Here is a 16,308-nt window from a genome sequence, read left to right on the forward strand (position 1 = left end):
TTTAAGCAGAAGTAGTGATGTAAAAGCAGATTAATGTATGTTTTAAAGTGAGGGATGTTCCAAAAGTGTTAAAGTCCCCTTTAATCCGGAGGTCCTATGATTTTAGAAAACCAAAACATAGGGAAGATTAAATTGCTGCTAAACCCATATAGCAAGTAATGACAGAACGAGAAAACAAACTCATCTCTTGACTCCTAGACCAGAGTCCTCTTCAATATTCAATATTCCATGTTGCTGCTGCTGTTGCTCCAAAATGCCTTTGTAGTTCATAATCTTCATTTCACCATTTTGAGCCGATGATTCTCATTCTAGTCAATGTAAGTAATGAGTACCATATTTTTCCCTACAGGTTCATCTCACCCTGGCTTGGTTGCTAAGCCCTTTGAAAAAGTAACATACCGCTGGACAGTCCCCCCTCATGCTGGTCCCACTGCTCAGGATCCTGCTTGTCTCACCTGGGTGTACTTCTCTGCTGCGGATCCCATAAGAGACACAAATTCTGGCCTGGTGGGCCCCCTGCTGGTTTGCAGGGCTGGTGCCTTGGGTACAGATGGCAAGCAGGTATTGTCAGGGTTATCTGGCTGGAAAGCCTGCTGGGAGAACGATGAAGCTGGCTTGCTGGATAGCAGTTAAGCATGGAACTGGGTTCTGAAGTTTAGGAAATAAAAGAAAAATAATCAAGCTGGCCCATTGGAAATTAATATTTGGTGACCTCATGCTATCTTGCATGTCATTTTTTGTACTGGCATACATACCTCCCTTAGCCTCACAGATAATTCACGATATTCTTTCATCACCACCTTCTTTTCTCCCTCCCTCCTTCCTTCCTTTCCTTCCTTCCTCCCTTCCCTCCTTCCCTCCTTCCCTCCTTCCCTCCTTCCTTCCTTTCCTTCCTCCCTTCCCTCCTTCCCTCCCTCCCTCCTTCCCTCCCTCCCTCCCTCCCTCCCTCCCTCCCTCCCTCCCTCCCTCCCTCCCTCCCTCCTTCCTTCCTTCCTTCCTTCCTTCCTTCCTTCCTTCCTTCCTTCCTTCCTTCCTTCCTTCCTTCCTTCCATCTCCTTCTCACTCTCCCTTACGTCAGTGGCCCCTAAACCTTGCTCCTGATCCCTAAATCTGCTTTAATATTTGCCTGTCTTCCTTTGTATTCAACCCCTGATTTCTATTTGTGTAACATTGGGTGAGCTACTGAACTTCTCTTTGACTCAGTTTTCTCATTTGTAAAAAAGGGATAACAATGGAAGAAGACACCTTGGGTTTCTGTGAGAATTAATTAAAATAATCCATATACAGTGCTTAGTACAGTGTAAGCACTTGGTAAATGTTAGTGGTAACAATAATTACTATTCATATTACTTATCTTTTATTTTCTTGTTTCCCTCAAGATCCTCCTCTGTTTTTCTAGCCACCTCCCCTCAGTCCTCTCCCCAGGTGATTCCAAGTTCTCTTTTTTCACACTCTGTACCTCTTATTTCTTATCCTATGTTCCTTCCCTGACCCCTTTCATACATTTCTTCCCCGTCAGGCTTGTCCTTTTATTCTGATCTTCTTCTCTCATCTGCAATTTGAGGATAAGGAAAAACTGCTTAGCAACAGCTGCATCTCTGGGTAGGAGGTATGGGCTCAAAATGAGAAAAGAAAATGGGAAGGAGTCTGGAATCCCTGGATCTGTAGCAACACAGTCCACAACTGCTGAAACCATTGTCATTTTTCCCTCTACTTTCTTCTATTGGGCCTGCAGAAAGGGGTGGATAAAGAATTCTTTCTTCTTTTCACTGTGTTGGATGAGAACAAGAGCTGGTACAGCAATGCCAATCAAGCAACTGCTATGTTGGATTTCCGACTGCTTTCAGAGGATATCGAGGGCTTCCAAGATTCCAATCGGATGCATGGTATGGGGAGTACTTTTGCCCTGGGCTAAATTGAGGGGTCCCAAGTCAAATCTAACTTTAACTGTAATCATGACCAATCCTGAAAATACTGATTTTATTGGTCATCTCTGTCCAAGAGATGAGCTAGATTGAGAGATTCAACCTAACACAACAGATCTTATACTTAGTACCTTTGGGTGCCATGTCCTGTGTTACACAATATGAGGGACACTGGAAGAAAGTACTGTGAGATGAGGATTGTGCACCAGAAATCAACAAGGGATTGTGAAGAATAAGCCAAATGATACCTTTCTAATCTTATCTCCTCACTTCCTTATCTTTTACTACCTTTGCTCCCACCACCCCATACTCCTGCCAACTGGGACTACTTTTCTTTGTGAACATGCTGATTTCGTGCTTTTGCAGTGTTGCTCCCTTCACTTGAAATGTCACTGCTACATCTTTGTCCTCAGCCTGAGGGAATTCTGTGCATTCTCTATGACCTAAGTCAAAACTACCTCCTCCATGTAACCATTTCTTGTCAGCCAAGCTCAGGGTAATGGCAACCTCTCCTGAACTACCATTGCATTTCAGTCAGACCATTTTAATAGCAAGTTTCATGTACTCTTCAATATTGTATCTGTTTGTTTAATTGATTTTGATTTTTGCAAGAGTGTAGTCTCTTTAAACATGAGCATTAAATGTTGCTTATCTATGTATCCTCTACACGGTCTAACACATAGTTTACTGAATTAGTAAACTACTAAATGAATGGGTGGATGGATGAGTAAATGAATAGGAAGACATGGTTCCAGTTTGCAATTTGCAGTGAGATAAGATTAATAATATTTATGAAACATTTATAGAATAATCCAAGAAAGACTATAATTAAGTGCTTAATTAAAAACTAAGTGCTGAATTAAAAGCTGTATAGAACAACTGTTTCATAAGAGAAGGATATCATTAATGAGGAAGTATCACATTAAAATATTTCCGAAAGAAAGAAGTGCTTGAGCTTGGGCTGAAGACTGAATAGATTTTCAACCAGGCAAGGGAAGCATAATCATGGAGTTAGTAGTGTTCCTATTAGCATTCTAGGGCATTATCACACAGTGTGACACATAAAGTTAATTCCAGTAGATATGGAGGCATTGAAAAGGGGTAGACTTCAAACAAGTCTCCCTTCTGTATTTTGCATTGGGAGGGCGGTATAAGAGGGAAACAATAATGAGTGAGTTGTTTTTGGTTCCGTCTCTTGGTTTCCATTACTAGTTTGTTCCATCATTTGGAAAAAATAAAACAGTCTCATGAGCAAAGTTCATTCCAGTTAGAATTTACTGAGCACCTAATTAGTATGAGGTGCTCAGGCAATCACATAGATATAGAAAAAAAATGGATATGCTTCCTGTTAGGTCAATCCATTGCAGCAAATAGATTTCTAAGTAAATCACCAGAAAGTATATCAGTTCCATTCCATGGTAACTGATATTGCAGATAATCTTTTATAAAATTGTGAGGGATAAAAGTTTCATGGATCAAAGAGAGAGTAATAACTGCTTTACAGAGAATATTTGAATAAAGATATGATGAGTGAATTGCAGGATGCCATAGAAAGATACCATAAGGGAAGTTCATTCCATCAAGAGGAAACAGTATGTAAAAAGTCAACAGGTATTATCAGGGTACCTACGGTGTTTAAAGCTTTGGTAATGCAGAGAGAAATAGAGCTCAGAGGACAATGGTGTGTGTGTGTGTGTGTGTGTGTGTGTGTGTGTGTGTGTGTGTAAGAGGATGGGAGAACAGACTGCAGGTAGGGGTACCAGAGAGGTGGTTATTTTAGGAGTTCAGGCCAGAGAGGATGAGACCCAGAACCAGGGGAGTGGCAGTGAAGATGAAGAGGAGGAAACAGGTTTGAGAGCTGAAGATGGAATTTTCAGAACCCAAACACATTATGGAGGGATGGAAAATAAGATCAGTGTGGAGAAGGAACAAAGTGGTTGTAAAAGAACCAGAGAGTAGGTTGCCACAGAAACCAAGGAAAAGGAGTTTCAAGAAATGGGGAATAGGAGAGATGTGTGTGTGTGTGTGTGTGTGTGTGTGTGTATGGTTGTGGTAGTGGAGAGTAGTTTAATGTTGTCAGGATGTGGATCATGATGGACGTGAGACCAGAAAGGACAGTTGAGAGCTCATCCCAAAGACACAGATATTCACAACTAGAGTTAAAGTGGCTTAGAGAGGAAGGCAGAGGAGTTGAGGATGACTCAGCAGTTTCAAGTTGTGTGAAACCATAGTACATAGCTGATGCCATGCTGCTGGCTGGTCCTGGAGTAGTCTGGTCTCATCTCCTTATCTTGTCTTGTGTTTTTGTTTTCCAGCCATTAATGGGTTTCTGTTCTCTAACCTGCCCAGGCTGGACATGTGCAAGGGTGACACAGTGGCCTGGCACCTGCTCGGCCTGGGCACAGAGACTGATGTGCACGGGGTCATGTTCGAGGGCAACACTGTGCAGCTTCAGGGCATGAGGAAGGGTGCAGCCATGCTCTTTCCTCATACCTTTGTCATGGCCATCATGCAGCCTGACAACCTTGGTAAGTGCCTTAGCAGCGGCCCTGGAGGCTTTGTTGGGTATAGGGCCTGGGATGGGATCGGGAAGAAGGAGGATAGTGAAGAGAAAAGGAGAGGCATGTTGAGGGTTCTAAGAAGTTTGTAAAATACTTTTGTCTTTTTCTTCTTCAATGTGCTCTCCATGTTCTAGTTACTTGGATTCTCTACTCAGCTGCAAGCAGAATAGAGTTAGTAGACGGTGGAGAAAATTCTTTTCTGGAACAACAGAAGAGAAGTTGGGATGCTGTTTAGCTTTAGTGATGTTCTTATATGGAAGGGAATGGACTTGACCACATAGAGATTTTGTAGATACAGTACTTTTATTGGGAAGAAGGTCAATGAGATTCACTTATAAGTGCTATCAAATTGATATTCTGTGAGGATTTCTGCAGACTCTCTCACTTCTGGTCTCTCCCTTTCGCTTTCTTCCTGTGAAGCCCCCCCACCCCTGCCACCCTGTGTGTGTGTGTGTGTGTGTGTGTGTGTGTGTGTGTGTGTGTGTGTGGTGCTGTAACTATTTCAGCCTGGAAATCAGAGCACAGGAGCCCTAGTTCAGGCTCGTCCATTAACTTAGTGTGTAAATTTGATATTTGGTCTAATCACTTCCCTTCTCCCTAGCTAGATTTCTTCCTTCATTGATTCATTCCTTCCTGCCTTCCTTCCTTTAGTTCTTTTGTCCTTCCTTCACCTCTCCTTACCTCCCTATCCTTTTGCTTCCTTTTATGAAGATATTTGACCATATTTCTTCAGATTCTATGTATTTCTAGCATTTCGTAATGCAGCAGTTATCTTTTCTTTAGTCCCTATGGCGTATTTTTTTTTCCAGCCATTAGATGGAAATAGTGTTTTTAAGAAAAACTTGGCAGTTCTACGCAGTTCGTATTAAACTTTTATTTTACTTTTATAAATTCCATTCATATTTTGGAGAAAACATCCTTGAACAAGTGTCTTCAACATTTTAATAATTTTAACCTAGTCCTGAGTTTGACAAACACTTGATATAAAGCTGGTCTCCTGAGAAATAGAACAGTGTGAAGGCTATTGCAATTTTCTCTGTGAGAGAAGCGTGGAGCTTGGACTAGAGAAGTGGCAGTGGAAATGAAAAGATAATTTCGAAGGAATTTCTGATAGGATATATTGATGGAATAGATACGTGTGGTAAGAGAAATAGAAAAAGATGTGGAAAGAAAAGAGTAAACCCTTTCTTTCAAGGTGTTTATAAACATTTTAAAAGAGGGGGGCACTTAGCCCTTTGACATGTGGTTTAGTTATAAAGTGCATTAGGAGTGGAGAGGCCAAGAATGCAGAACTCAATTTGTGCCAAAATAGTCAGGGAGGGCTTTCTGGAATTGCATCTTGGAAAATGAGTGAACTCTCATAGATACTTGGGGGTGCGGGTTGCAGGTATGTTCCAGAAATAGGGTAATAAAATGAAGATTCCGAGGTAGGAATGAATGGAAAATGTGAGACGCAATCAGAGTTTGGTGTAGCTGGAGAGCTAGTAGAGTTTAAGACAATGTGTGGGAAGTAGAACTGGATTGATAGTTTGGGGCCAACTGATAGAAGGCTTTGAAAGCCAGGAAGAAGAATGTGTAGTGTTGGGATAAGCACTGAACAGCAAAGTAAGGAAACAATGAGAGTAATGTTCTAAGAAAGTTAGCTTCTCTTGATCAACAGTGAGTTTGAGTATCCTTGACGTAGAAATTTGGAGCTTCAGATCTTGTCCAGGCAACTCCACGAAACAAACAGACTGTTACCTGAGCCTTCCATTGTAAAAAACCAGTGAAGGGCCTTCTAAAGCTGTCTTAGGTAAGCATCCCTCTGCAATCAAGAAGTTCTCTTTCTTTTTAGCTAACTATTGAAGTCTATTTTATTTCTTTGGTACTTGGTAGGAGACAACTCATCAATGTTTTTCTCAAAATAATAATTGTTACAGCTTTACTTATTTATAGCTTCACTTAACTGAATATTGAATATGTTCTGTACTAAACACTGTTCACATATTATTGTGTTTAATTGTAAAACATATAAAATAATCCTCATTTTTCTGATGAGGGAACTGAAAAACACACAGGTTTAGAAATTGCCACAAGGTTATATATAATAAATAACAGATAGGTTTACCAACCATGGCAGTTTGCCTAGTACTCAGGGGTTGCTAGGAGTATGGGACTTACAGTGCTAAAACTAGAAACACCCTGAAAGAAGTTGGTTATTCTAGTGGCAGAGATTAGTTTTAATAAACCCAGACAGTGTATATAGCTTTGGAGCTGGAGCTCTTAACCTTTGAGCTCATTACTCTCAATAAACTTTTAATACTGTTTTATTTAATGTGTAGTTAAGACAAGAGCCTTATCTGAGACTATCTGAAACTACCTATTTTCTGCAGTCTGCCTAGGGAGAGGCAGGAAATTCCCCAGGCACCACCCAGGTGTGTTCTGAGTCAGATTTTTCTGTCTGATCCTCCCTCAGGGACATTTGAGATTTACTGCCAGGCAGGCAGCCATCGAGAAGCAGGGATGAAGGCAATCTATAATGTCTCCCAGTGTCCTGGCCGCCAAGCCGCCCCTCGTCAACGCTACCAAGCTGCAAGAATCTACTATATCATGGCAGAAGAAGTAGAGTGGGACTATTGCTCTGACAGGAGCTGGGAACTGGAATGGCATAACCAGTCTGAGAAGGACAGGTAAGGCTTCAGAAATGGAGAGATTACACTTTCCGAAAATCACTTTGCAAATGACAATACTGCAACTGTGAGATGAGGAGACTCTTATCTCAGGTCACCTAATATGATACCAACAGATTTGAGAGATGGGGCTATAATGCAGCTCTGATGAATTCTAGCTCAGTGCCACTTCTATACTGATATAGTGAGGGAATAAAGCTTGCTCGCACCTTCACCCTCAATCTTTGTCTCTCTTCTTTCAGTTAGCTGAAAGTATTTACCTGGGACTTAAATTTCATAGAATTTCCTCAAGAGACTGAATGTCTCAAGCTCAGCTGCCCCTTGACAAAATGGCATTGCATTTATTAAAGTACAGACTAAGCTATGTAGCAGAAAATGTTTAAAACAGAGTGATCGAAACATGATAGAATTTTATTTCTTATTCACATAATAGTATAAATATGAGCAATTCAGGGCGGGCAGGTGAACCCTATCATCCTCAGCACTTCCTTTCATCTCTGGGGCCAAGATGCCTGTTCCAGTTGTAGCTCTTGCTAGCCATCAAGAAGAGAGAAAGAAGTCAAAGGCATGCAGCAGTGTCTATAAGGACACGGCATGGAAGTTGTATATATCACTTTTTCTTATACTCTATTGTTATGAACTAATTCTTATGGCCATCTTTGGCAGCAAAAAAAAGTCTGAAAACTGTAACCTCTGATTATTCTGTCATGTGCTCAGCTAAATGTTAGGTGATTCTATTACTGACAATGAAGGAGGAGAGAATGGAAACGTAGATACAAATTAGCAGTCTCCACTAGTTTGTTTTCAGTGCTCTCACTACACATTAGCAATTCTTACTCTTTATGTTGTTCATTGAAAGTTGAAGTCTTCCGGCTAATGGTCTGAAAATGTTTTATTTCCTTTTTATTTCTTTATTTTTGATGTTCAGATAGACATACAATTAACAAAACCAAACTCCATTGAACCTACAATAAGTTTTCTATAAACAGAAGCAGATAACTGGGCTGGACGTTTGTTTGAAGATTCCTTCTATTAGCTCTGTCTATGGACATGCTAAAAGGAAAATATATTACTAGTTGATATTTACTTTGAAAACACTAATTTAAGTCACAATTGAACTATCTACAACTACGTAGAATAAAATTTGACTTTATGTAGAAATATATTATTTGTTTAGTTCCTCTCATTTGTTTCTAATCAGAACCCAGTGAGATACATCTAACAAGATCTTATAATTTTAAAAAACAACAAAAATAGGTATTTACATCAGTTTGTTAAAAATATATTATTAGTTGCTAGCATTCAGGTAGGGCCCAAATGAGAATTTTTTTAAATAATTTGAACTTTTATTTTAGATTTATGAAGTACATGTGCAGGTTTGTTACATGGGTATATTGTGTGATGCTTAGTTTTAGAGCATGAATGATCCTGTCATCCAGGTAGTGAGCATAGTATCCAGTAGTTAGTTCCTCGGCCGTTTTCCCCATCCCCCTCTCCCTTTAGTAATCTCTGGTGTGTCTTGTTAAATCTTTCTTCTAATTGATTTCAACTTTTATTTTAGTATGGGGGTACGTGTGCAGGTTTGCTACATGAGTATATTGTGTGATGCTGAGGTTTGGGATACAGATCCCATCACACAGGTAGTAAGCATAGTACCCAATGTTTCATTTTTCAACTCTTGCCCCCCAACCCCAATTTCCATTGTTGCCATTTTTATGTCTATAAGTACCCAATGTGTAGCCCTCACTTAAAAGTGAGAACTTTTTGTTTTTCTGTTCCAGCATTAATTTGCTTAGAAATTCGTGTCCTCCAGCTACATCTTTGTTGCTAAAAAGGACATAATTTCATTCTTTTTAAAGTCTGCATAGAATTCCATGGTTTATATGTACCACATTTCCTTTATCCAGTCCACCATTGATGGGCACCTTGATTGATTCTATGTCTGTGCTATTGTGAATATGTACCTCTTTGGTAGAATGATTTATTTAATTTTTCTTGCCAATTTCTTTTTTTTGTTTTTTATTTTTTTGAGACAGAGTCTCACTCTGTCACCTAGGTTGGAGTGCAGTGGTGCAATCTTGGCTCACTGCAACCTCCACCTCCCAGGTTCAAGCAGTTCTGCCTCAGCCTCCCTACTACAGGTGCATGGTGATTTGCTTTTTGCTTGTTGAATTAAGTTTTTGGAAATTTTAAAATGTGACTTTCCCTCTCTGAACCTGGGTATACTCGTCTTGAAAATGATGCAGTATGGATGAAATAACAGGACTAGAAAAGAAGGGAGGGAAGGAGCAGCCGGCTTGAATCTAAATCCTGGCTCACTTTCTGGCAAACAATGTCACCGCAGATATGTCCTGTCATCTCTGGGCAATGGATTGCACCTCTGACACCTACCTAACCCATAGTTCTATTAGAAATATCAAATGATAAATTTGTTTGTAAACTAGAAAGACTCCTATAAGGAGAAAATCTGTAAGATTTCATTTCCTCCCTATGTCTCACCATCCTTTACCCTGTGGTTTCAGCAGCAGTTAATACTTTCTTGCTACCTTGTACCTTGCCCTTTTGTAAAACTAATTTCATTAAGACATCATTAAGGTTAGAGCTAAAGCCTATGGCTTCTGATTCTTAGCCCAGTGCTCTTGTGGTTTGAATTGTATGACAAATTTCTATCTGGATTATGGCAAACAAGGAACATAGATACTGAAACCTGCCTTTTTTTTTTTTTTTGAGAAAGCCTTGCTCTATTGCCCAAGTTGGAGTGCAGTGGCATGATCTTGGCTCACCACAACCTCTGTCTCCCAGATTCAAGCGATTCTTGTGCCTCAGGCACCCAAGTAGCTGGGATTACAGGCACGAGCCATGAGGCACAACTGATTTTTTTCCTAATTTTTAGTAGCGATGGGGTTTTGTCATGTTGCCCAGGCTGATCTTGAACTCCTGAACTTAAGTGATCTACCTGCCTTAGCCTCCCAAAGTGTTGGAATTACAGGCATGAGCCACTGTGCATGGCATACCTGCCATCTTTAATTGTGGTTATGCAACCAATGTGGTGAGAAGTCTGACATTAGAAGAAATAGGTTCCTGATGCAAGGAAAAAGCAAACTGCAACATGATATGCACAGTATTATCATAATTTATGTAGAGTGAAAGACACTGATGCTGTAATATATATCATTAATGGAAATATACACATATATCAAAGTGTAGAAAAGTTCATTAGACCTTACACCTGACTACTTAACAGAGTAACCAATACTACATATCAACAGCCGCACCACTGGGGGGAGGAGAAGGGGTAGGAGGGATGAGCATCAGCTCTCTCTACAGTGATTTATTTCTAGTAGATAGAGAAAGAGCTCCAAAACAAAAGGATTTCATGGGTTGTTTCTTAATGGCCAGTAAGGGTGTCTGTCTGTTACATCATTATTTATCTGTGTGTTTAACAATTTTGTAATTGAAATGTATTGTCTCTGAAAATAAAACAAGAAATAGGTCCCTTTTTTTCTATCTGTGACATGAAAATGGTTCTGACTTAGCTTCCCCATAAATATTCAAATGAAAGTGAGGGGGTCAATGGCCAGGTGCTGATACTACTCTTTGGATTCCTCTAGTTATGGTCACATTTTCCTGAGTAACAAGGATGGGCTCCTGGGTTCCAGATACAAGAAAGCTGTATTCAGGGAATACACTGATGGTACATTCAGGATCCCCCGGCCAAGGACTGGACCAGAAGAACACTTGGGAATCTTGGGTAAGGAAATTTCACTTCTCTCCTAGTCTTTAGCAGCCTGAACTTTACCTATGGCAGCTATGCTATACCAGAATGGCCTCACTATTCCCCATTCTCAGTCTTTTCATATGATATACTGTAATTATGGTCATATTTTATGAAACAACCATGAGAATAAACCCAGAAGTGGGAGGGAAGAAATCGAATTCTGCTGCAACATGAACCAGGTTTTACTGGATTTTCTGAATCCTCAAGTATGAGTCTTTGAGGACGGTAGGTTGTAATAAATGCTAGCAGCAGGAGAACTTAGGAACATCAAAAAGTGAAAAATGTGTATATACAGGGAATCCATTTTTACATCGTACCACTGTTTAATTATTGCTTTAGGTTTTTCCCCCTTATTCTAGTTATGGTACAAAAGGGACCCAACGACTCCTGAAGAGATCCTCTCAATTCTATATTCTTTGCCAAACTTACCACTCTTTATCATCAATTATTCCACAGCAAGTGATTCTCTAGACACTTGCACTGTTATAGACAGAGTGTAGGGGTGGGAAAAGTAGAGGTAATTTGATGTACAATCTTGTTGTTGAAGTACCTTCACCCTGTGGGTGGTAATATCACTTTAAGGGTTTCTGAATTTAAAAATAGAGCCAACCATGCCTTCTAGGTCTTAGAAGGATCTTTTCTCAGGGTAAACCCCTAATTCTATGAAGTGCTCATGTGTGTCCTTTTCTTTAATGCCTCCTGTTCTACTCCTTCACTAATAAAACTTTATTAATTAATTAATTATTCTTTTTATTACTTACATTAGGTCCACTTATCAAAGCAGAAGTTGGTGATATCCTGACTGTGGTATTCAAGAATAATGCCAGCCGCCCCTACTCTGTGCATGCCCATGGAGTGTTAGAATCTAGTACCAGTTGGCCACTGACTGCTGAGCCTGGTGAGTAGGGACACTTTGTGAAAGAACAAACGATATACATCACCTCTGCTTCAGGCTTCTGGATGGTTCCTTAAAAAATTATGTGCTTCAGTCTGGAGTGGTGGCTCATTTCTGTAATCTCAGCACTTTGAGAGGCCGAGGTGGGCAGATTACTTGAGGTCAGGAGTTCAAGACTAGCCTGACCAACATCGTGAAACCTCGTCTCTATTAAAAGTACAAAGATTAGCTGGTTGCAGTGGCACGCACCTGCAGTCCCAGCTACTCAGGAGGTTTAGGCAGGAGAATCTCAAACCCAGGAGGTAGAAGCTGCAGTGAGCCAAGGTCATGTCACTGCACTCCAGCCTGGGGAACAAGCAAGACTCCATTTCAAAATAAAAATTATGAGCTTGGAGACCTGAAATAGGAATACGGGCAAAACTAAGCCACAAGCTGAGTTTTTCTCCATGAAATATTCATTCTCTCAATCCCAGATTAGGCTATGGCTTAGTCTTGGCTAATATTCCTGTTTCTGATTTCTAAGAAAATACCCTTGGATACAGTATGAGCGCCTAATCTTGGCTAGAGAGTGACCTGGCCCAGACTACAGACTGATCATTCACCCCTTAGCCCAGTAGATAAAGGTCTTATACCCTTCTTGCAGACTAAATTATTAATTCCCCAGTCTCATACTAAAATCCTAATACTAAACATAGAATGAGCACAATCTTGGCCACATTCTGTTTTATTAATTCATTCATTGAATAAACGCTTACTGGAGGCATACTGGGTGACAGGGACAACTCTAGACTCTACGGTTGCAGTGATAAACACTTGCTCCTGTCCTGAAGAAACTTGAGCTATTATGATAGAAACAGGTAAACTGGTAACTATAAACCACTGTGTTAAGTGTTAATTGGAGTTTTTACAGTGTGATAGGCATGTGAAGAAGATGGTATTTAATCTAACGTTTGGATAGTCAGGAATGGCTTTCTAGATTAGGTGATATCTCAACTGAGACCTATATCAGTAATTTTCAAACCTTAGCATGCATCAGGATCACCTGGAGGCTTGTTAAAACACAGATAGCTGAAATCAATCCTGAAAGTCTTGATTTAGTAGGTCTGTGATGTAGCTAAGGAATTTGTTCATTCAAACAAGTTCTCATGCTGCTAGCTCAGGAACTACACTTTGGAAACAGCTGACCTAAAGATGAAAAAAGGGACATATGGGTGAAGGTGAAGTGTAGTGTCTAAGACAAGTAGGAAAAAAGAAGTTCCAGATGTAAAGAATGCAGTGTGCAAAGGCCAAGAGATGAACATTGGTGTAGAAGTAAAGGAATAGATTCTAAAAAAAATTTATGAGGTAAAATAAGCAGGATATCATGAGTAATTGGATTTTGAAGGTGGCAAAGATAAGTATTCTTGAATGACATGCATATTTTTGGAGGAATATTCTTAAATGATACCAAATTTTTGTTTTGAACAACCAGGTAAATAGTGATGCCATTCATCAAGATAGGGAACATAAGAAAAAGGTAACTTGAGATGTAGTTGGAGGATTGGATGATGACGAGTTCCCTTTTGAATTTGTTGAATTTGGTATAATTGTAAGATTACCAAATACAGGTATCTAGACATAAAGATAGACATAAAAATCTGGAGCTCAGGGGAAATGTATGCTCTGAAGGAATAGATGTGGGAGGCGTCAACATCTAGGAAGTGATTAAAAGCATAGGAATGAACAGTTACCCCAGAAAAATATATTGAATGAGAAAGTAAAAATTCTAAGATAAGACCCTGAGGAAGGCCAATTTTTGAGAAAGGTACCGATTGAAATGTGAGCCTAAAAAAAGTTAGCAAAATAGGAGGAAAACCAAGAGAAGATTACAAATGTTAAGAAAGGTAATTTCAAGGATGAAGTAGATAACAGCTTCAGCTGCTTTAAAGAGTTCAAATAAGAGCAGAAAATTTTCCATTGGTTATAGCAATAGGGGAGTGGCTGGTGATTTTGATAAATTGAGGAAAGAAGCTATATTAGAATGTATTAAAGAATAAGTGGGGGATATGAGAGTGAAAACAGTGAGTATGGTTTAATTTAAAACTTAGGCAGAACAATTTTAGGTCATGAGAAGGTCAGAAGTGTGTCCAAAGGCTAAAGTAAAGTGGAGGCAAAGGACACTACATTTGAGGTGATCCAGGGACTAATAGCCAGAGTTTTGGATGAATCATCCACATGCACCTTGAAGTCACTAAGAAAAATGGTGGAAAGGAGGATGGTTATCCAGGTATTAAAATAATCAGTAAATGACAATTAAGAGAGAAGGGATACATCAGAAGTCAGGAAACCACTTAGAACTTTGTAAGATCTATAAGTGATGGTAATGGCTTTAACAAAGGTGATAGAAAATGAGAATGGAGACAAATAGATAAATATGAGAGATGTTAAGGGAGAATAAATCTGACATGATTGAATAGGTGTTGAGATTAGGGAGATGGTGGATTCAAAGTTCATAAGCAAGTGTTTGGATTAAGCACCTGGATGTTGGTACCACTCACAAAGAAAATAGAAATGCAGGAAGCAGGGGGACGTTTTCGTTTGCGTGTTTGTTTGTTTAGACTGGGGAGATATTAAGTTTATTGTTGAAAATCTTATTATGAGGTACCATAAAACATCCAGGTGGAAATGAGATAGCCATACTAATAGGAGATTATAGTCAGTTTGAGATTTGATTCTGTAACTTGAAAGAGACACCTGGGATAGATACAGAGTTTTAACAGTCATGAGAATTACAATATATAGTTGAAATCATGATACGTATGTAATCACTCAGTGAGAAAATGTGTGAAGTAGTTACAATGACATTAGCTGAGAATGAAACTTTGGAACCTACTTTATTTAAGAGGGGATAATCTATCTTAGATAATTTACAGATTTAAGGTAGGTTCAGTTGAAATCATAATTGGCTATTTTATTTGTACAAATGTAAGGGGTATATGAAAAATTTTGTTACATGTGTATTATGTATGGTGATCACATCAAAATATGCACACTGTCCATCATCTGAGTATCATCGGTTTTTATTAAGTATAGTGATTCTATTCTGCTATCAAACATTGAATTCATTCCATTTTACTATATATTTGTACTCTTTAAATCAGTATTCTTCCTCTTTCCCTTTCTTTCACATTCACCACCCTTCCCAGTCTCTGTTATCTACCTTTCCACTTTACTTCCACATGATCAGTTTTTTTAGCTCCTACAAAGAAGTGAGAAATGCAATATTTATCTTTTTGTGTCTGGTTTATTTTACTTAAAATAATGACCTCCATTTCCATCCATGTTGCTGCAGATGATATGATTTCATTTTTTATGGCTGAATAGTATTCCATTATGTATATATACCACATTTTCTTTATCTATTTATCCCTTGATGGACATAGATTTATTTCATATTTTTGCTATTGTGAATAGTGCTACAAAAATCTGTAAGCACAGGTATTCCTTTGATATACTGATTTTTTTTGAGATTGCTGGATTCAGTAATAATTCTATTTTTAGTTTTTTTCAGAAATTTTCATACTATTTTCCATAGTGGCTCTAGTTTACATTTGCACCGATAGTGTGTAAGAGTTCCCTTTTCTCTGCATCCTTGTCAGCATCTGTTTTTTTTTTTTTTTTTCTTTTTGGTCTTTTTAGTAATAGCCATTCTGACTAGGGTAAGATGATCTGTTATTGGGGTGTTTTTTTTCTTTTTATCTATTTATTTATTTTTTAATTTTTTATTGCATTTTAGGTTTTGGGGTACATGAGCAGAACATGCAAGACAGTTGCGTAGGTACACACATGGCAGTGTATTTTGCTTCCTTTCTCCCCTTCACCCACATTTGACATTTCTCCCCAGGCTATCCCTCCCCACATCCCCCTCCCACTGGCCCTCCCCTTTTCCCCCCAATAGACCCCAGTGTTTAGTACTCCCCTCCCTGTGTCCATGTGTTCTCATTTTTAATCATCCGCCTATGAGTGAGAATATGCGGTGTTTCATTTTCTGTTCTTGTGTCAGTTTGCTGAGGATGATGTTCTCCAGATTCATGCATGTCCCTGCAAAAGACACAAACTCATCATTTCTGATTGCTGCATACTATTCCATGGTGTATATGTGCCACATTTTTCCAATCCAGTCTATTATCAATGGGCATTTGGGTTGATTCCAGGTCTTTGCTATTGTAAACAGTGCTGCAATGAACATTCGTGGACATGTGTCCTTATAGTAGAACGATTTATAGTCCTTTGGATATATACCCAGTAATGGGATTGCTGGGTCAAATGGAATTTCTATTTCTAAGGCCTTGAGGAATCGCCACACTGTCTTCCACAATGGTTGAACTAATTTACACTCCCACCAACAGTGGAAAAGTGTTCCTTTTTCTCCACATCCTCTCCAGCATCTGTTGTCTCCAGATTTTTTAATGATCGCCATGCTAACTGGCGTGAGATGGTA

At 39.2% G+C, this 16,308-nt stretch overlaps 1 protein-coding gene across 16 annotated transcripts in view; it reads left to right on the forward strand.

Moving 5' to 3' along the window:
* HEPH (hephaestin) overlaps positions 1-16,308 on the forward strand; it is a 128,558-nt gene that overhangs the window by 36,371 nt on the left and 75,879 nt on the right. For 12 of the 16 annotated variants that reach the window (XM_054251436.2, XM_078362753.1, XM_002762951.7 and 9 more), the window contains 6 exons: positions 350-561; positions 1,736-1,886; positions 4,241-4,453; positions 6,942-7,155; positions 10,767-10,906; positions 11,700-11,831. In XM_054251436.2, coding sequence (XP_054107411.2) covers positions 350-561; positions 1,736-1,886; positions 4,241-4,453; positions 6,942-7,155; positions 10,767-10,906; positions 11,700-11,831 — 1,062 coding nt within the window. The remainder of the gene's footprint in view (positions 1-349; positions 562-1,735; positions 1,887-4,240; positions 4,454-6,941; positions 7,156-10,766; positions 10,907-11,699; positions 11,832-16,308) is intronic. The other 4 variants (XM_054251440.2, XM_078362759.1, XM_078362760.1 and 1 more) reach the window with 1 other exon arrangement.

Source organism: Callithrix jacchus, chromosome X, assembly GCF_049354715.1.
Source record: "Callithrix jacchus isolate 240 chromosome X, calJac240_pri, whole genome shotgun sequence".
NCBI classification, from domain to species: domain Eukaryota; kingdom Metazoa; phylum Chordata; class Mammalia; order Primates; family Cebidae; genus Callithrix; species Callithrix jacchus.